We start from the raw sequence: 21,123 nt of genomic DNA on the forward strand, positions 1-21,123 counted from the left end.
AGCTGGGGAGGCAACCGGTCTGCACAAATTCGAGGGGAGAGCGGGGCCAAAATACTTCCCAGGCGTTGTCCTAGTAATATTCTTGGATAGTCTACTTATTCTGTCTATCTGTTCATACTTCTCAGGCATTTTCCTCGTAATATCCTCAGATATTCTACTTCTTTTGTCTGTCTATAAATATCTGTCTGTACTTCTTAGGCATTTCCCCCACTGCTAATATTAAATATCTACCTATCTACCTACCTGCCCACCTGCCCATCCATCCTAGTGTGCAGGTATGTACCATAGCATGAGTGGAGGTAAGGGGACAGTTTGCTGGAGTCAGTTCTCTCCACCCCGTGGGTCCCAGGGTGTTGAAGTCTCAGGTGGTCAGGTTTGGCAGCAGGCACCTTTCCCCACTGAGCCGTCTCGCCTGCATGCTTTTGTGTTTTTGTAAGAACTTCCTGCCTGTGGGTATGTGGCTGTTAGTTCAGATCCCTGGTCAGCAGAGGACTTCATTTTTGTAGAAAAATGTTCAGTTCTTAGAAATGTGTAGGTTTAACCTAACTAGTCCTTTGTCTGCTAGTCTTATGTAATGGTTCCTACATATAAGAAGCTGTTTTTCTCTGAAGTATGTTTTAAAACGCACATCCTTTCCACTAATAAAACCAAATTTGTGTGTGTGTGTGTGTGTGTGTGTGTGTGTGTGTGTGTGTGTGTTATCGTTTAGAGACAGGGTCTTTCTAACATAGCCTTATTTTAAACCCTTGATCCTTCTACCTTGAGTGTTGGGATAATAGGTGTGGACTATCATGCCTACTACCTATGTAGTGTTTTTTGTTTGTTCGTTTGTTTTGTTTTTTTAAGACAGGGTCTAACGGTAACCCTAACCAGCCTGGAATTTGCTTTGTAGATCAGACCAACCTCATTTTCAGAGATCTGCCTGCTTCTGTCTCCCCAGTGCTGTGGTTAAAGTCATGCACCAGCTGGAGTGGTTTCTTGCCCTGTGATCGCCCAGGGAGTGGTTGAGCCTTCTCCAGTCTTCCTGCACTGCCTGATGAACACCTGGTTGTGTTTTTTTTTTTTTTAAGGGGGGAGGGTGAACAGGGTGGGATGGGGTGGGGTGGGTGGATTTTTGAGCTTTTTTTCAAGACAGTGTCTTACGATGTAGCTCTGGCTGTCCTGGAACTCACTCTGTAGACCAGGCTGGCCTCGGGGACTCACAGAGATCCACCTGCCTCTACCTCCCAAGTGCTGGGATTAAGGCATGCAGCACTATGCTTGGTGAACACTTGTTCCTGTTTTTGTCTTTGTTGGTTCCTTGGTGCCCAGGCTGTGGCTTACCTCCAGTGCTTCTTCTTTGTGTCTCATCTCTCTCCTCATTTTAATCTTGGCCATTCTTCTTCTTGTATTTTTGCCTGTGATATCTCTAAGAGTTGCTTTTTATAGTCTACAGGCATTAAATAATCAACAGAGTCCCGTTGTAAGAACCAATATTAAAACACTGTTACACCTCCTTTCAACTTCGCTGCCGTGTCATGGATGAGGAGCCAAAAGGCTAAAAACTGTCAAGAGTGTTTTAACTTCTCCCACGGTTTGGGAAACAGATCTCATAGAGCCCAGGTTGGCCCAGAACTTGCTGGGAGCTGAGGGTGACATTGAACTTCTGACCCTCCTGCCTCTCTGCCTCCTGAGTGCTGAGCGCTCGTGCCAACACACCCGTCTTGGAAGCCTTCTTGAGTGTTTTTTTTCCCCCTTCTCTTTTAAACAGAAGTTGGTGACACGGCAAAGCAGTACCTAGAAAAAGGTCTTTTGGTTCCAGATCATGTGATCACACGCCTAATGGTGTCAGAACTGGAGACCCGGAGCTCCGAACACTGGCTGCTAGACGGTAAGTGGGTCATGGGCAGGCTGGGCTTTTAGCACCCTTGATGGTTCTCATAGTTTTTACAGCGGCCCCTCTCCCAGACCTGTCGTCCATTTCACATTATCATTTGGCAACATGGAAACCCAGTGTGGTGACACCTCTTCAGAAGTTTCTGCCCGCTGACCATTACTGTGAAAGCTTTGACCTGAGGGAAGCCGCAGCCATTGCCTTAGTTCCACGGTGTCTGTGATGAGGTCACACTGGGTGTACCATCTTAAATTAAGAGGTGTTTTCATTCACCGGGGTTGTCTAGATATCCTATATTGGTTATAGAGGAAGGTGATTATAAAAATGGTAGCCTTAGCTGAATGTGTGTGTGTGTGTGTGTGTGTGTGTGTGTGTGTGTGTGTGTACCTCTTATCCCTGCACTTGGAAGGCTGAGGCAGGGGATTTACAGCAAGTTGTAAGCCAGCCTGGGCTATCATAGTGAGTTCTAGGCCAATGGATTATAGAGTGGGGCCTTTTGGGGGCAGTGATGTGCTGTGTGTTCTTAGGATCCAGCCGTTCCATTGTTGGGAAATATTAGTTAAAGATGTATTCTATTCTTTTATGCTGTGAAATATTTGTTTAAGGATGCAAAGATGTGTTGCATTCTTATGTTGCATTTGTTTAACTATGTAAAGCTGTTACCTTGCCTGCCTAAAACACCTGATTGGCCTCATAAAGAGCTGAACGGCCATCAATAGGCGGAGCTGCCAGGCAGAGAGAATAAATAGGCGAAGAATGAGAGAGGGAGGGGAGGAGCGAGGACACCAGGGGCCAGCCCACACAGCTAGCTATGGAGGAAGAAGAAAGAAAGGTATAGAGATTGGAGAAAGGTAAAAGCCCAGAGGCAAAAGATAGACAGGCTCATGTAAGTTAAGAAAAGCTGGCTAGAAACAAGCCAAGCTTAGGGCCAAGGATTCATAAGTAGTAACTCTCCAGGTATTATCTGGGAGCTGGGTGTCATTGGGGGCCCCCAACGAGCAAAGAGTAAAATAACCAACTACATTCCATTCTGAATTTCTGCCCTGGGATGTGTCTTCAAGGATATTTATTTGACCTCCTTTTTGGTAAATAGTTTAAGGCACTTTTTTTTTAAGGTGCTAATAGCTGTCTCAGGAAAGGAGTAAGCTGTGTAAAGAAATGTTTTAAAAAAAAATACTGTAGGAGAAAACCTAAGTTTTATGGTTCTCCGAGGACACAGGGGAGAACATTGTTTTCCTGATGAAAGAAAGGGTTAGATTAATTTTTTGGAGGTAAGTGGGGGTCTGCTCAGTGGTTAAAGAGCATTTGCTGCTCTTACAGGGAACCTGGGTTTGCTTACCAGCACACACACATGGTAGCTCCAATTCTGGGGGATCCAGGAACTTCTGTCCTCCTGGGGCACCAGGCATGTACACGGCACACATGCAGATATGCAGGCAAACATTCACACACATAAAATGTAGTTGAAGATGGATGTTCCCCAGGTAGAAAAATGTGGTTTAGAAAATACGGATTTGAGTGGGAGGGTGGATACAGAGCAAGTGGGGCATGACTCAGCCTGGCATTTGCTGAGCTTTGAAGAAAAAGGCAAAGAAAATCCTTTTGATTTTTGTGTCTGTTACTCAAATTGTACGTCACTGTGATCAAATAACCAAGAAAAGCATCTTAATATTAGTACTTAAAATATCTTTATTGCGCCGGGCGGTGGTGGCGCACGCCTTTAATCCCAGCACTCGGGAGGCAGAGCCAGGCGGATCTCTGTGAGTTCGAGGCCAGCCTGGGCTACCAAGTGAGTTCCAGGAAAGGCGCAAAGCTACACAGAGAAACCTTGTCTCGAAAAACCAAAAAAAAATAAATAAATAAAATATCTTTATTGCTATATATTACTTACATGAGTTTCATCATGAAATTTCGTACATAAATACATGTTTTGATCATATTTGCTCTTCATCTGTTGTCTCACTCCAGCTGAGCTCCCCTTTCCCCAACTAGTCCCCATTCTATTTTTCTGTTTCATTTGTACTTTCTTTAATGTGTGCCCCGTGAGTTTAACTAAGGAGCGTGGGTGAGGGCTTATTTACAGGAGACCGGGCGACTTCCCAGCCGCTGCGCCACTGAAGAAAATGTCTTTCTCCTGGAGCAGCCCCACTAAATTGCCTGTGAGTCTGCAGGGAGTGGCAGACCCTTGTGAACCTTTCCAGGACAGAATGCCAGTGGGCCCAGTTTTAGGCAGGTCTTGTGTGAGTAATAACAACTGCTGAGAGAGTTCAAAAGCGCAGAGGCCATGTCATGCCTAGAAGACGGCATTCCACACCTCTTTCTTCTGGCTCTCACCCTGTTTTAATTAGTGTTCCCGTTGCTGTGATTAAACACCACAACCAAGAGTGATTTGCTTACATTTTCACATCACAGTTCATCATAGAAGAAGGAAGTTAGGGTAGGAACCTGGAGGCAGGAGCTAGTGGATTTACTTGCATGTTCAGCCTGTTTTCTTGTAGCACCCAGGACCATCGTCCCCGGCCAGGAGTGGCCCCACCCACAGTGGGCTGGGCCACATCAATCACTAATTAAGAAAATGACCTACAGGCCTGCCTACAGTCCGAATGGAGACAGTTTCTCAGTTGAGGTTCCTTCCTATCAGATACTGGCTTTGTGTCAAGTTGACATAAAAGTAGCCAGCACACACTGCAGTTCTGTGGTGTCTTCTAAGCCTCGGTGGATGTGGTCATGGGTGTGGAGAGGTTGGTAACACAGATGCCCTGTTTAGGGATGAATTCTAAATAGTCACTTATTTTTAGCACTGTGAACAGTTAACAGCTTTAACTGCCGCCCATGGCAAACAGAAGCTTCTCTGACCAGTCCTGATGGCGGCACTAACCTGTGGTCATAAACATAAGTACTTAGAAGAAGTCAGTTTGACAGACAGGACCCATCATGTCCACTTAGCGAAACAGCAGCAGTTGCTTTCCCACTAGGCTTGTGAACAAGTTTACAGTACCTGAGGTGAATTTCTTTCTGTGGGTTGAACCTCAGATCCAATCAGAAAGCAGTTGGTTATTATCCCCCAAAGCAGGGCTACCACTATTGTATCAGTTGGTTGGCATAGTTCGCCTGGCAAGTCCGTGCAGGGTTTACAGCTGAGTGACACTTCACCTCCAGCAGTGGCACTACTGTGGTGTACACTATTGTACTCATTTCCCAAATACTTTCTCTTGTGTGTATTTGGGATGAGCTCTAGATTTGCTGATACCTGTCAGTAATTCCTTTAAAGTTCTTTAATCATAAGGGCTCATGCCTTGTGGAATAAAATTTGTGTACTTTTAGGAGTCATTATCTCTATTAAGTTCCCCTCAAGAGGTGGCTAATGGGTATTGGGGCCAGGCTGCTCCTCTTGAATCTTTTTTTTTTTTTTTCCCCGAGACAAGGTTTTTTTTGTGTATTTTTGCGCCTTTCCTGGAACTCGCTTTGGAGACCAGGCTGGCCTCGAACTCACAGAGATCCGCCTGGCTCTGCCTCCTTAGTGCTGGGGTTAAAGGCGTGCGCCACCGCCTCCCGGCTCCTCTTGAATCTTAACTCTTCTCCTCCCAGACAGTGTGTCTGTAACCTTGGGCAGGTCACCATGCTGTTCTGTGCATTTGATTCATTGTGGACAATGGATTAGGAAAGAGTTTAAGGATGAAATAAATGACTGGATGTAAAAATGCTTAGAAAATTTGAGAAAATGCCATGAGGGTTTATGTATTTGGCATGGCTAGGGTACAGGGCCTGGGTTTTTTTGTAGGTTATTACATGAAGTATGAAGTTCAAAAATAGTTTTAAGCTGCTGGCAGTGCACGCCTTTAATCCCAGCACTGGGAGGCAGAGGCAGGTGGATCTCAAGGAGGTCAGAAACCTGTGAAGTATAAAAAAAAAATAACAGAAAAAAGGCTTTAAAGATTTAGCCTTGTGGCAGAGTCAGTCATCTGTGGACTCTTACGTCTCTTTTCCTGCTTGCTTTTGTCTTAGCTGTTCTCTGAGACTAGCTAGTCCTCTTCCATCACCACCAGCCTGTTTTAGTGAAGTGAGTCAGTCTCCCAACTGCTTCAGTTTTCATCTCCTGAAAACCCATCTGGTCATTTTCGGTTTTGATTTTTCTTCAAAGCTCTGGAATGTGTCCATTTGGCACTGTGCGGGTGTCAGGGCTGCCTGGGCCCCATGTTCTGTGCTCTACTTCAGACCCCTTATGTTGCAGGGCACATGCTTGTGCTTAGCAGAGGGTGTGCTTGCTGAGTGTGCTGAAGGTGATTGGATGTGTACAGGCCTGTCTTAGAAGAAGGAATTCTGGATGACAGATGAGTCATCGTCTTGGTCCATATGGCTTTGGAGAAGCGTTCTGCTAACTGTGGGTGGAAATCAGTGCAGTGGATACAAGCCAAGGGAACACTAAGTCGGGTGGGGGATGGTGTGTGTTCCTCCTGGCCAGCTCCATCCTTGTTAAAATGTTTGGTGTTGTCTACCTTCATGGCGCTTGGAAAAGAAACATCGGTTTTTGTTTTTGAAGTAGAGTCTCACTGTGTAGCTCAGATGACTTCAAACTCCTGATAATCCTCTGTGTAGCCTCCCAAATGCAGGGATTACAGATGGGAGCTACCATGGTTGGCTTTCAAAAGATTTTTATTTGGTGCATTGGTCAGCTTGCTTTGTTATGACAATGGTTAAGATGAGTCATGGGCGAACAAAAAGTTTTATTTAGTTTGAAGCTGTGTGTGTGGGTGTGTTAGCTACTCTTCTGTTGCTGTGATGAGATACCATGACCAAAAGCAGTTTATGGAAGAAAGAGTTAATTTTTGCTAGGGCTCCAGAGTGAGTCCATAATGGCAAGGAAGAAGCAGGCAACTGGAGCAGGAAGAAGCAGAGGGATCATACCTTCAGCAGCAGACACAAAGCAAGATAACAAAATGGAAGTGTGGCAAGGTGAGGTGTGTGTGTGTGTGTGTGTGTGTGTGTGTGTGTGTGTGTGTCTGTCTGTCTGTCTGTCTGTCTGTCTGATCTCCCCAAACAGCAACACCAACTGGGACTAAGTATTTCAATGCCTGAGGTGCGGGGAACATTTCTTATTCAAACCACAAGATCAAACAGCATAGTGAGGGCCTCCTTCAACTGCATCCTGTCATAATCAATTGCATCTCAGTAAGGGCATGATGTAATTCAGGAAGCCAGAGTTGGTAGGGTGCCACGCTCCTTGATGTTGTACAAGTCTCATGGTAATCAACTCATGGAGTCCTCAAGAACCATGGTGATCACTTCCAAGGAAGGTACACATACCTCTCCCCTCCCCCGTGTCTTCCCGTTCATCTGTACCTCTAATCTCACACATTGTCTCACTGGTTACTAAGTCTCCGGACATGGACCTTTGGGGAAGGTGCACAACTCATCCAAATCATAGCATTAGTTTTCATGGGAAGCGCTGTTGCAATTTGGAAAATAATTTTTAAGGCTTTTAATTCAAGATAAAGATAACTCTGGGTTTTCTTAAACGTGTTTTCACTGACATCTTTTTGCTTGAGATTTTATATTGCCTTTGGCATGTAAGTTTATAAAATAGGTATGCAAAGCTCATCAAGTTAAGGTGCTTGATACCAACCAAGGTTCGACCCCTTGGACCTAAGGGTGGAGGAACAGAACTAACCCCCTAAGTTGTCCTTTGACCATTACAGGCATACTCTTTCTTGCTTACCCCACCCCCACCCCCAATAAATAAATGTAATATGCAATTCTGAAATAGGCATACAGACCAAACATTGGCTAGTAATAATCATACATTTGTTTTGTTTATTTTGGGGGCAGGGTCTGTGTAGCCTTGGCTGACCTGGAACTCTTTACACCGGGCTGGCTGGTCTCTAACTCATGGAGAACCTCCTGCCTCTGCCTCACAAGTCTGTAGGATTAACGGTTCACACCGTGAACAGCATCATCACGTTTCTTATGGTGAAAGCACTGCAGTGTGCTGGCTGTGGTAGCACACCGGACACCACTCTCGGGTGCACGAAAGTAACCATCTTTCCCCTTCCCGTTTTTGATACAAGGTCTCTCGCAGCTTAGGCTGACCTTAAACTCATTATCTAGATAGCCGAGCGTGACTTAATTCCGATGCCAATAGCCCCACACCTGACACCTGGGACATTTCAGGTGTTGGCCTTGAGCATAGTGGCCTGGGCATGCAAAGAGTGCAAGGCAGCGGTGAAGTCACCCCCATAGCTTGCTTCCTTACACACGTGCTTTTCCATTCAGAAACTTTCTGTTGCCAGATGTTTTTCAACCCCGCAATCAGTTACGTATATGTCGAGACGCATTTTAAGAAGCTGGAATTATATTAAACAGGCTGCGTTTCATTGTGAACAACAGTACGAACTCACCGGTTCTTTCTGAAGGGAATTCTATTTTTAATGTATTCACTCTTCTGCTCAGAAGTCAGACTGTTTTGAATGCACAGTCTTGCCTTGCCTGCTTGTCTTCCTGTCGAGTGATCTCAGACCTGAGACATCCCAGCATGCCTGCCCACCCACTCGCGCCTTGGAAGGAAGTGCATGTGAAGACAGTGGACCAGCGGTCCTGGGGCTGAGGGCTCTGCCCTTTCTTTGCAGAGTTGGTTTTAGCACATTAAACTGGCTTTGACCTCATCTCCTCTGTATTTCCCTTATTGAGGCCGACCTCTGAAGAGTGTCATTTCCCACCGGGTAGCAGATGTCTACTGAGAAGGAACAATACACTCCGTTTCATCACATCTCTTAGTGAATGCCTGGAGCAGTTTTCCGGGTTACCCTTGTGATAGTGTGTGATTCTGGATGTGTGATAGACCTGTTTAGAAGGTTACTGAGGAGTTGCTGTCGGGTAGAATGGAGAACAGCCCCACTTTGAGAGAGTATGAGCGCTTCCACATATTGAGAAGCCAGCTCTGGAGATTTCTAAAGTATGTGGGATACAGGGGTAGCTGATTCTGCACTGAACTGGTGACAGCGAGGGAGGGAGGGAGGAAAGCATGTGTTGAGGAGGGACTATGGCTGGTGATATGGCTCCATTGGTGAAAGTGCTTGCCACTCAAAGCCTGATGACCTCAGTGCCATTCCTGGAAGCCACAGTGGATAGAGAGCTGATTCTGAAAAGTTGCCCTCTGACCGCTGCAGATGTGCTGTAGCATGTGTGTGAGCACTGGAGTGTATGCATACAAGACCACCTGTGCACACACACAGTGCATAGAAGCATACTTAAGCACTCTGACACAGCAGGGGTGGAAGATGGACATGCTGCCAACCTGTTAGATGAGGTGACATCCATGTTCAGGAGATAAATGGAACTGGCATTACGGAAAGTCATGGGCTTGTGTTTAGAATAGTCTCAGTGTCACATTTCTGGAGGCCCCAATACAGTGCATACATATTTGGTAAGTTTTTCTGTATCTATGGTGAAGAATTTGAGCAGTGGTGCTTAACTGACTACGGCTAAGCCAGCATGGAGGCACACACTCAGGGTGCAGAGGCAGGAGGCGCTCTCTGAGTTTGAGGTCATACCTAGCAAGTTCCAGGCCATCCAGGGCTACATAGTGAGACCATATATAAAAAATATCAGGGTTGGGGATTTAGCTCAGTGGTAGAGCGCTTGCCTAGCAAGCACAAGGCCCTGGGTTTGGTTCTCAGCTCCAAGTTTGGCTCACTTTTTTTGTTTTTGTTTTGTGGGCACACTCTTTTTTTAACCCTGTTGCAGTGTCAATCTTTTCTCTCTTCACATGTAGACTTTCCTGTGGGCTTGATTTTCTTTCCTGAAGGATCAGTGCTATTAGTTTTCTGTTGTTGTGATAAAATGTCATGATTGATGACCACTTAAGGAAGAAAGGGTTTATTGCAACTTACGGTCCCAAATCGATCGAACCCATCATGGTGAGAGGAAGGCATGGCATGGTGGCGGAAGCAGGAGCTTGACTGTTCACATATCACCTGCACATAAGGAGAGGGAAGAAGGAGAAGGCTATGAATCTCAAAGCCTATCCCTTCCTAGAAACATACTTCACTGCACCTCCTGAAAAGTTCAATAAACTCCCCCAAAAACTGCCAGTTGGGGGACCAACTGTTCAAATTCATGAACCTTTAAGGAACCTTTGTCATGCCAATCACCATGATCAGACTTTGTTGGGTTTGGTTGATGATTTTTGTAACCAAGTAGCCATGATGCTATCACCCAGATGGGTACATCTTTTAGTTTGTGTATTAAAATTGATCAGATAATTTGGGGGGGGTGGGCAGCGGGTTTGAGACAGGGTTTCTCTGCAGCCCTGGCTGTCCTGATGATACTCACTCTGTATTGAACTCAGAGCTACCTGGCTTGATCAGATAATTTTTTGCCAAGTCCCTTTTTTTTTTGGCGGGGGGGGGGGGGGGGGGAGGGTTTCCCTGTGTAGCTTTGCGCCTTTCCTGGATCTCACTCTGTAGACCAGGCTGGCCTCGAACTCACGAAGATCTGCCTGGCTCTGCCTCCCGAGTGCTGAGATTAAAGGCGTGCGCCACTACCGCCCGGCTGCCAAGTCCTTCTTTTTAAAAATTTAATTTATTGCCGGGCTGGTGGTGTTGCACGTCTTTAATCCCAGCACTTGGGAGGCAGAGCCCGGTGAATCTCTGAGTTCAAGGCCAACCTGGTCTACAGAGCGAGATCTAGGACAGGCACCAAAACTACACAGAGAAACCCTGTCTCAAAAAACAAAACAAAACAAAATTAATTTATCTTTCAAATTTCTGTGTGTGTATGTTTAAGTGTATGCCATGTCTGAGCATGTGCCTGAGGAGGCCATCTAATATGGGTACTAGGAACTTAACTCTGGTCTCCTGGAAGAACATCAAGTGCTCTTAACTGTGAAACTATCTCTTTGGTCCCCAAGATTCTGCTTTCTAACAAGGTCATTAAATATCTTCATATTCTCAAAAGAAATAACTTTATTACCATTTAAATAGTGTGTTGAGGGAAAGCACAGAGCTTCACTAGGGGCGAGAGACTCGTTTTAGTGAGACCAGCTAGCTAATGGTTTTCTAAATAGCAATAATTGTTGAGTTACATTCAGTGGGGACATGAAGAGACATTGTGGTCATACCTGACTTGGATTTTTCTCTTTATCCCCTGTCCCCTTTTTTGAGATGGACTCTTCTGTATCCTAGGATGGTTCCCAGTTTCCTATAACAGTAGAGGCTGGCCTTGACTCCTGATCCTCATCTACCCCTTGAGTGCTGGGATAACAGACACATTCCATCATGGTCAATTCAAGAGATGCTGGGGAAGTTCACTACCACTCACGTGCTCTTCCCCGCAAGACTTGTCACATTGCTCAGGCTGCCCTCCACTGCCCTGCCTTAGCCAGCCTTCCAAGTAGCTGATGCAGGTCTGTGTGTACCATGAATTTTTTTTTTCTTCTCTTTCTTTTGGTTTTTAGAGACAAAGTTTCTCTGTTTAGCCCTGGCTGTCTTGGAACTCACTGTGTAGACCAGGCTGACCTCGAATTCACAGAGGTCCACCTGCTTCTGCATCTGCTGGGATTACAGGTGTATGCACCACCACCAGGTAGCCAAGCTGCTTTTTGAATGATTTTTCCTCATTCATAAAAGAGTCCCGTTTTTGGTATAGGTTTTATAAGTATTGGTTACAAGCATGGAAATGATTTGTTTGTTTGTTCGAGACAGGGTTTCTCTGTAACAGCCCTGATTATCCTGGAACTTGCTTTGTAAACCAAGAGATCTGCCTGCCTCTGCCTCCCCAAATGTTGTTATGAAAGGTGTGCACCAGCATGCACAACCACACTTGGCCCACAAGCATGGAACTCTTAAGGGGTTGTGGACATATATATGGTTAAATTGTAGGCATGTGTTATTGTCATTAATTAATATCAATATTATTTGTACTGTTTTTTTTTCTTCCCCTCAGAGTTTTTGAGACACTCTCATGGAGTCCAGGCTGGCTTTGGATTCTCTAATGTAGCCAAGAATGACTTTAAATGGCTCATCTTCTTGCTTCCACCTCCTGAGTGCTAGGAATATAGGGCTGTCACCATGTCCGGTTCGTTCTTTGCCAGAATCACGTGGCCTCACGTTCATTTGCATATTTGGTTTCTCAGCTCCCTGCCCCGCAGTGTAGGCAGACACTGTGTGTGTCTGGGTTACTCCAGAAGGCAAAGGCCCCTTTCTGAACATTATGTCCGTTTCAGAAGAAGACCTCACCTGCAGCCAGTGGCTGAGCCCTCGTGGGATGCTTGGCTGGCTTTTTTCCTGAGTGCAGAAATGAATGGGCCTGTGGTAAAATCATTTGTCCCTTTGTCTTGAGACACAGTGGGACCAGTTTTTCCCCAACTTGTCTGTGCACAGAGAACAGAGGGTTCTTAAACAGAGGAGCCTTTATACAGAGGTTTGCAGATGTAGCTCTTGCTTCCTTAGGGGGAAAGAGGCATCGTATTAGAATAACTCGTTTAAGAACAAGGATTTGGAGCTGGGTAGATAGATGGCTCAGTGGTTAAGAGCAGAGCACTTAGATTCAGTATCCAGTACCCACATGATGGCTCACAACCATCTCTAACTACAGGGTATCCAAGACCTCTTATGGCCTCTGCAGGTACCAGCATGTATGTGATGCACATACATACATCCTGGCAAACCACTCATGCATATAGATATAAGTAAAGACCAAGGACTTGGTTATATTGTAAAAACCCTTCCTGGAGGATTTCAGGAGATCTCAAGGCAGACATTCTCCAAAAATTCTTGCCTAACGAGAATTGGCCTTTACTTGACAAAGGTCCCTTTGAAGACTTTTTGAAACACTGTCTCATAACCAGGCTGGCCTCATGACATACAGCTCTGGTCCTCCTGCTTGGTGTGCTGGTTAGTTTGTTAATGTGACATATAAATATAGACGTATCTGAGAAGAGGGGATCTCAGTTAAGTAATTGTCTCCCTCAGACTGACCTATGGGAATGTGTGGGGGGGTATTTCTTGGTGGTTGATTGCTGTGGACAGTCCTGTTCTTGAGCAGGTGGTCCTAGAAAGTAAAAGAAAGACATATGAATGTGGGCCTGGGAGCAAGCCAGTAAGCAGCATTCCATGGTTCCTGACCCCCCCTTTTTTTTAAAGCTACTTATTTCTTCTTTTATTTAATTACCCCCCCCCCAACACACACAGGGTTTTTCTGTATAGCCCTGGCTGTCCTGGAACTCATGTGCTGGGATACAGGTTTGTACTGTCCCGTCTAGCTCACAGTTTTTGAATTTGAACCCCCCCCCCCCAAGCATTTGTCTCTTAGTTCTTTGCTAAGTTGCACTGGGATATAAGAGATGTGGAGGGCCCCTTATTGTACCTCTCGGTGCTTCAGGTTCTAGAGTAGCAGTTCTCAACCTTCCTAAAGCTCTGATCCTTTAATACAGTTCTTCATGTTGTGGTGACCACCCCCCAGCCCTCAAGTTATTTCGTTGCTACTTCATAACTGTAATTTTGCTACTGTTATGAATCATAGTGTAAATATCTGACACGCAGGATAAGAACAGCTATTCTAGAGCATCTCCATGTATCCCAGGACACTTGCAGTGAGCCAGGACAGAGGCGCTCTAGAGCCATTGGCACAGTAGGGACCCGAGAGCCCACAGCTCTTTTGCTGACTCGCCAGGCCACCACGTACTGTTCGCACCGTCTGTTAATAAGGATGGAATGAGAAGGACTCCAGAGGTTAGAAACACGTGCTGGTAAACATGGAAAAGTCACATAAGGGGCAGAGGAGAGGGCCTCTGCAAAACAGGATTCACTGTGGTTCCTAAGGATTCTGTCTGGGCTGGTGTGAACAGTTCGTACTCCCTCACTAGGTAGGCCTGGGAGAATGCCTCTAGCCACAGCTGGTCCCTGTGGCTCATGCCTAGGAGCAGCCTACAGTTGGGGCGGTCAGAGGTGACCATAGACTTGATAGGTGGGGAGGGACTTGTCACAAGGTGCTAGCTACCTGAGTCAGATGTCCAGTTCTTACCACCAGGCAGAGGTCCTGTTTTTCCTGAGAATGTGGCAGTAGACCCTGGCTTTGCACCTCCCTGTGGATGTATTCCAAGTTAGAAAAGCAGATGCACCCTGCTCCATTGCCCTCCACTGCCCTCCTCCAGCCGGTGGCATGGTTGGGGGGAGGGCCAGGTGCCCAAGCCCAGGGGCCAGAAGGCATTTAGCACTCTTCACCGGTGTGCACAAATCCCCAAGGATCCTAGAGAGCTGGTGGTGCTGTGGTTAGTGGTGCAGTGTGGTACTTTCAGCTTTCCACCTAGAGTGGCTGCTTCGACTGGGCACGAGCATGGTTTCTAGGTTGGCTTAAGAAGGGGTAAGTGGTGATAGGTGTGGAAGAGTAAGGTAGACAAATTCCTGTAAGCCGGGAAGCCATACTGGAGGGAGAGAGGCGAGCGAGCACCTGGTTCTTCATTCTACTTCACTGAGATACTTAAACAGACACAAGGCAGCTAGCAAATAATTCTCTCTCCCTTCCCCTGATATTTATTATCTCCAAGTTTGGGCCTTATTCTCTAGCCAACTGGCCTGGAAATCACAGCATGCCTCCTGCCTCAGCACCTCCCAAATGTGGACTACAGGGTCAACCTCCCTGCCCAGTTGTAATTTTCTACTCATGGAAAAATTGTAAATGCTGCCACCTGTTGACCAAATGTCCACGTGCATCCCATCCACTTTCAGCACCCCTGCCCAGGTGGCATCTCTGCGTTCTGGGCACTTCAGAAATAAGCCCCACACAGGTCTCATATGCTCTGTCAGCAACCCAGTTTAGTGGGGTAAGTACCACACTGGGTTGGCAGTCTCTCTGGGATTACCGTTGTGAGTAGTAGGCTGTTTAGTCAGAATATTGTGTCTGTCTTTCTGTCCACTTTCCCCTTCCTCCTTCCCTCCATCTTAAATATGAGTTTTCCTTCTCTTCCTCTCCCTCGGGTTGGGCGCAGGATTTCAAGATAGGGTTTCTCTGTGTAACAGTCCTGGAACTCAGATCCGCTTGCCTCTGCCTTCCAAGTGCTGGGATTAAAGGCATGCGCCACTACCACCTGGCTGGTAATGGATTTTCCTCTTCAAATATTTTTATGGATCTTATTTTAACTTGGAATTTATTTATTTTATTTCATTTTTTTTTTAAATTTTTATTTCCTGGAGCTGAGGACCGAACCCAGGGCCTTGTGCTTACTAGGCAAGCACTCTACCACTGAGCTAAATCCCCAACCCCTTAACTTGGAATTTATATAGGGGTACTTTTCACAAGCCAATGTCCTAACAATTCCGTCATTGTTCCAAGAACTTGAGTCTCATTCGGTTCCAAGGGTAAATAAATCTCTAGAAGGGAGTGTGGATCAATAGATATCAAATGCTAACTATATAGATTAGAGAAGCAAAACACGTACATTTCTTCAATCTCCCTCCTCCTGTCTTTATGAATAGCTCATCGTAGATGTTCTTGATTGACAGGCCTTCATTCACAATGTCAGCACGTTCATTTCACACATGTGCCACCAGTGGTGAAAGAGCCAGGTTCACCATACTTTTGCCTCGCTGTGTTCTTGGCAGCCTAGGATGTTAGAATTACATCTACATGTGCTCAGACCAGCTTGAGATAGTGATACAGACCAGTTTGAAGGATACACCACATATCACCCTCGGAATCCAGGGCTTAAGACCCTAATCTACATTCTTGTCTAGGCCTGAACCCTAAAGCCGAGCATAAAGCCGAGGCTAAGCATGGGATTTGAAAATCTTGAAAGTAGTTAAATGGCACTTTTCTTTTGGTTTTTCAAGACAGGGTTTCTCCATGTAGTTTTGGTGCCTGTCCTGGATCTCCCTCTGTAGTCCAAGCTGGCCTCGAACTCACAGAGATCCGCCTGCCTCTGCCTCCCGAGATCTAGGATTAAAGGTGTGCGCCACCACCGCCCGGCTTACATGGCACTTTTCAAAGCCTTGCCTTTATGTCTCATCAAAGCAGCAGCCTGTTCTCCGGTACCTTTGACAGTAGCCCAGATACCTGGGAGGTTCCGACTATTGCCAGGGCCTTTGTTCTAGGACACCACACCTTCTTGATGAGGCTGTTCAAGACCTGCCACTTCTAACCGCTGTTGTTTATGTAATGCTTGGACAGGAACTAAAAGGCAGGCTGGCTAGACCTCCCTGTCCATAAGTCTCCTCATACCTTATTATGAGAACAACAAAACCAGCAGTGCCCATGAGCCCAGATTTATATTTTGTTACTTTTCCACATTTAGAAAAGTAGACTGATCTGATATTTTTGTAGCAACCAAGTCGTTTTCAAAGGACTAGTTACTTTTGAATCAGGCTTAACTAAAGATAGTCTCCCTATATAGCCCTGACAGAACTTGCTCTGTAGACCATGCTAGCCTCAAGCTCACCTCTCTCTACCCCAGTGTTGGGGTTAGAGGTGTGTGTTCCACCATATTCAGTCAGGCTTAGGTCAAAAAGAATTTTTTTTCTTATTGAGACAGGGTCTCACTTATTTCCCAAGCTGGCCTGGAACTCACAGTGCTCTTGGTGTATCCTCCCAAATACTGGAATCACGAGTGTTTGCTGTCATTTTCCTGGCACATTTCAAGTGTGCCATATGGAATTGTTAGGTTACGGGATACATACCATGCAGGTGAATATCTGGGTAAAGGCATCTATTGGTTCAGGATTTCAAGGCTATGCCTGCAGTTACTTGTGGTAACCTGAGAGTAAATAACAGACTGTAAGCTAAAAGGCCCCAGAGAGGAGCCTGCACTCTCTCCTGCAGAAGAGGAAATGAAGAAAGTACAGCTTTCCCAACAGCACATGGTGGTGGTTAAGGCGGAACTTAGCCCAGGCTAGGCTAGTGCAGTCTGCTTTCAGTCATGTGAGTCCTAGATTAAGCATGTAAGCTGAGCCATAAAAGAGCATTCAGAGGTAGTTACAGACTCTTCGTTTTCTCCTTTTGGATTATGTAGACTTTCTTATTCCCCATGCTCAATGGACAGTATCTTGCAGTTGATTTTTGTTTGTTTGTTTTGGCCTCTAGGGTTCCCGAGGACATTAGTACAGGCAGAAGCCTTGGACAGAATCTGCGATGTGGACCTTGTGGTCAGTTTGAATATTCCTTTTGAGACACTTAAGGATCGTCTGAGCCGACGATGGGTCCACCCTTCTAGCGGGAGAGTCTATAACCTGGACTTCAACCCGCCTCAGGTGCAGGTAAGCCACACCGAGTGCTGGGCAGGGACGTGAGTATACTGTTGAGAAAGAAAAAAAAAAAAATTTACATGGCCAAGAAGCATAGAAAGAGTTGAAATTCAGTAGTAGTCAGAGGGGAGATCTGGGACTAAGGCTTAATAAGACGGAGCCCTGCTAGAGACCGGGGGAAAGGGGCGTTCTCCTTTTTGTTTCATGAATTTCATTTAATTTTTGATGGCTCTTTATTTATTTTATTTTTGTTTTTTGAGATAGAGCTTCTCTGTGTAACAGTCATGGCTGTCCTGGAACTCATTCTATAGACTTGCCTGCCTCTGCCTCCTGAGTGCTGGGGTTAAAGGTGTGTGCTACCACACCCAGCTATTGATGGTCATGAATTAATTGATTGATTGATTGATTGAGACAGGGCCTCTTTTATATAGTTCTGGCTGTCCTGGATCTCACTATGTAGACTAGGCTGGCCTCGAACTCAGAGTACTGAGGCGATCCTTAGAACCATATGGCAATGTACATTTGTGAGGATAGCCTGAGCAAGTGAAAAAGCTGTGCATGTTTCAGTGCTTATAGTGGCCAAAAAGCAAATAAAAAGGAATGTTCCCCGCAGACTGAACAAGGGAATCCGTGGCTGATATGTAGAACTGAATTGTATTGCAAAATAAAAATTAAAAAAAAAAAAAAAAGGAATGTTCCCCAATAGGACTGTTTAGATAAACTGGACAATATCCGCATGATATTAGGTCACAGAATTGGTAAAAAGAATGAATATGGGCCGGGCGGTAGTGGCGCACGCCTTTAATCCCAGCACTCGGGAGGCAGAGCCAGGCAGATCTCTGTGACTTTGAGGCCAGCCTGGGCTACCGAGTGAGTTCCAGGAAAGGCGCAAAGCTACACAGAGAAACCCTGTCTCGAAAAACCAAAAAAAAGTGAATATGGTGGTTTCTTTGCCCTCCAGTGTTGGATCAGGACCCCTGAGGCTTGTGTACACTTATCAAGTATCCTACCACAGAGGTGCACCTCTGTTTCCAGATTAACTACCCCCTTTGCCCAATCGGTAGCCTAGGCTCAAAGTTCTCTAGCCTTGGTCTTCCAAATGCCTGAAGGATTATGGGTGTGCACACCACACCTGGTTCAGACTACTTGTGATTGTCTTTCTGTTCATTTTTTCCCTCTGACTCCCTGATAATGGCTGATGGAACTCATGCATGAACTCAGGGTGTCCTTTCTGGACTGGAATAGGTAGCGTGGTATCCAAATATAGATGGAAGCAGTCAAAAGTTACTTTAGGATGATATTGCCGTTGTGCCAACACTGCCCTTAATGATGCCAGTTCACCTGTGATAAGCATCAGCCCCCCACCTCTCCCCCTTTTCTTGTTGTTATTTCCCTGTCCTAGCTAATTGCTTTGCTCATCCCGTCATGTATTTCATAGACCCAGTTTCATTGCATTGCCCAGACTGGTCCTAGCCTTCTGAGTGGACAGTGTACCGCTGAAGTGTAACCCAAGATAGGGTGATAGGAAAATAAAATGGGAGAGAAGAAAGAAGTTTGAAAACACAGACAGGACAACAGAAGCCTATCTCAAAGGCCCCTGTTCTGGCCTTATTAAGACGTGCTCATCAATTCTTACAATATCTGGAAAGCTTTACTTGCTAGCATGTTCCTTTCAAAAGCCCAACTCTCCCTGAAAGAACCCCTCATGAGAAAGTATGCTGTTTCCAGAGACGGCTGTGGAGCAAATGGCCAGCTCCACCAGCCACTGGTGTCTTCCCCGGGATAGAGTACTGCCCAGGTGTCCTTATGCTACTTCTAGAAGCATCAGCTGTGTTTGCTGATACTCTACAATGAGTTCTAAGCATGGTGGCCATCAGTAAAACATGGATCAGTCACGGCCTCTCCTCTTCTGCTGTGCCGACACTCCCCCTGCGATAATGATGTGCATTACCATGCATCATCAATGTAATCCCCGAAGCCCCCAGCTGCAGCAGGATTTCACTGTGTTTTAAAGTCATGGGCAGCTTCTAATGGTCCATGTGAGTGGCCTCAGCCTTGTGGTTCCTCCTCAGCCTGTCTCTGACAGGCTCACTTCTGCAGCTTCCCCCAGAGAGAACAGCTGAGGGCTTGGGAGCAGAATTCTGATGCTCCTGCTGTGCTGTGTGTAGGTAGCTGTGATTCATAGAGGATTCAAAGTAGCAAAAAGGAAGTTTGTTTGTGCAGCCCTGGCTGGTCTGCAGCTAACTACTTAGATCAGGTTGGTCTTGAACTCGCAGATAGATCCACCTGCTTCTGCTGGCATTAAAGGCATGTGCAACCACAGCCACTGAAATTTTTGTGTATTTCAATTGATCAGAGTGCTTGTCTCTGATCGTCCTGGGTGTTCGAGTCACGCTTATTTTGATATACCTTAGGACATGTCATGAATTTCAGAGACTACTCCATAGCAGTTTGAAAGCTGGCAGAGGCAGTATGGAACCAATTTTTTTCCCACGTTTTTGCCCTTTTATTACAGGTATTTGTTTGCATCCATGTGCAAATGGATGTGTACTTGTGTGGGTACCATGGCACAAGTGTGGAGGACTAAGGTCATTTTGCAGGAGTTTCCTTTTACCTTGTGGGTCCAGGGTCATCAGGCCAGGCTTGGCAGCAAGGGCCCTCACCCGGGAGCCACCTTGCTACCTCCCCAGTTTTTTCCCCCATAAGAAGCCAGAATTTAGAAAACAAAGCTGTTTGGGGGGTGTTTAGCGGGACCGGCATGGCATTGTGTAGATATGTTGTTTAGGGAGGATTCCCAGAATTTAGAGTTGAAAGTGCCATTTATCAATAGCACCGAGGTGTGTTTATAAGGATGTGAATAGTTAGGGAAGATTTAGTGCCCTTCTCGGGACATGAGGTCAGCATGACGAAACCCCAGGCATGTTGCATGTGTGGTTGGAGTTCACTTTGATCATGTGGGTTTTTAAGAAGAAAGTTCTGACCTTGGAAATGCCCGGTGATTGGCCATGTTAACTGGCTCCTCTGGTGTTTTAGGGGGTTGATGACGTCACTGGTGAGCCACTTGTCCAACAGGAAGATGATAAACCTGAAGCAGTTGCTGCCAGGCTACGACGATACAAGGATGCGGCGAAACCAGTCATTGAACTGTACAAGTGAGTGTGTGTCTAGTGTGTTCATGGTCGGGTCCAACCAGGAAGTCGTAGGGCCTGATGGGAGGAACGCTGGGCTGAGCTAGATAATGCTTCTTCCAGCTGACTATGTCTGAAGGCCCACACTTCCCAGACGGTGGGTGAAGTGATAGAGTGGTGTTATAGATGAATTGCTAAGTGGTCTTATTAAATAAAAACCTGCAGCTAGATATAGGAGTGAAAACCTGAGAGATCAGGGAAATAGGAAAAGCCACAAGCTAACCTCACCTCACCGAGACACCTCAGTCTTCAAAGAGAGAGCTACTTCATGTATACCCATGCCTATATCATTCTGTTCTCTCATTGACTCTCTCAGCCCAGCTTCATCACTTCCTCTTCTTGCCCAGTTCTGTCACTTCCTGTCTGTACAGACCTCCAGACAGACCTCTATAGTTAGTGCTGGGATTAAATGTGTGTGTGTGTGTCACCACATTTGGCTCTGTTCCCTAGTGTGGCCTTGAACTCACAGAGATGAGCCTTGAACTCACACCCTGCCTCCCAAGTGATAGGATTAAAGACATGTGCTATCATTGCCTGACTTCCATGTTTACTTAGAGTGGCTGGCTTTCTCCTGATTCTTAGATAAATTTTATTGGGGGACACAGTACATTACCACAAGTGGTATATGGGAGGTACAGTCCAGCATGTTTAGTCAGGAACTATTAGAACATGGAGACTTAAGAGTATCTCTGTCTGCATTATGTCTGGACTTCTGTTTTGGGGCTTGGGGTGGGGTTGGGTGGGTTTTGGCCGTTGAGGCTTTAATGCATGGTCTACAGGTGTTCCATCTCTGAGCTCCACTCTCGCCCCCAACCCTCATTATCTTATTTAA

At 46.0% G+C, this 21,123-nt stretch overlaps 1 protein-coding gene across 1 annotated transcript in view; it reads left to right on the top strand.

The window, feature by feature from the left end:
• Ak4 (adenylate kinase 4) overlaps positions 1-21,123 on the top strand; it is a 61,657-nt gene that overhangs the window by 36,662 nt on the left and 3,872 nt on the right. Inside the window, exons 2-4 of the mRNA XM_059254578.1 lie at positions 1,751-1,870; positions 16,943-17,115; positions 20,137-20,255. Coding sequence (XP_059110561.1) covers positions 1,751-1,870; positions 16,943-17,115; positions 20,137-20,255 — 412 coding nt within the window. The remainder of the gene's footprint in view (positions 1-1,750; positions 1,871-16,942; positions 17,116-20,136; positions 20,256-21,123) is intronic.

Source organism: Peromyscus eremicus, chromosome 2 (genome assembly GCF_949786415.1).
Source record: "Peromyscus eremicus chromosome 2, PerEre_H2_v1, whole genome shotgun sequence".
In the NCBI taxonomy this organism is placed as follows: Eukaryota; Metazoa; Chordata; class Mammalia; order Rodentia; family Cricetidae; genus Peromyscus; species Peromyscus eremicus.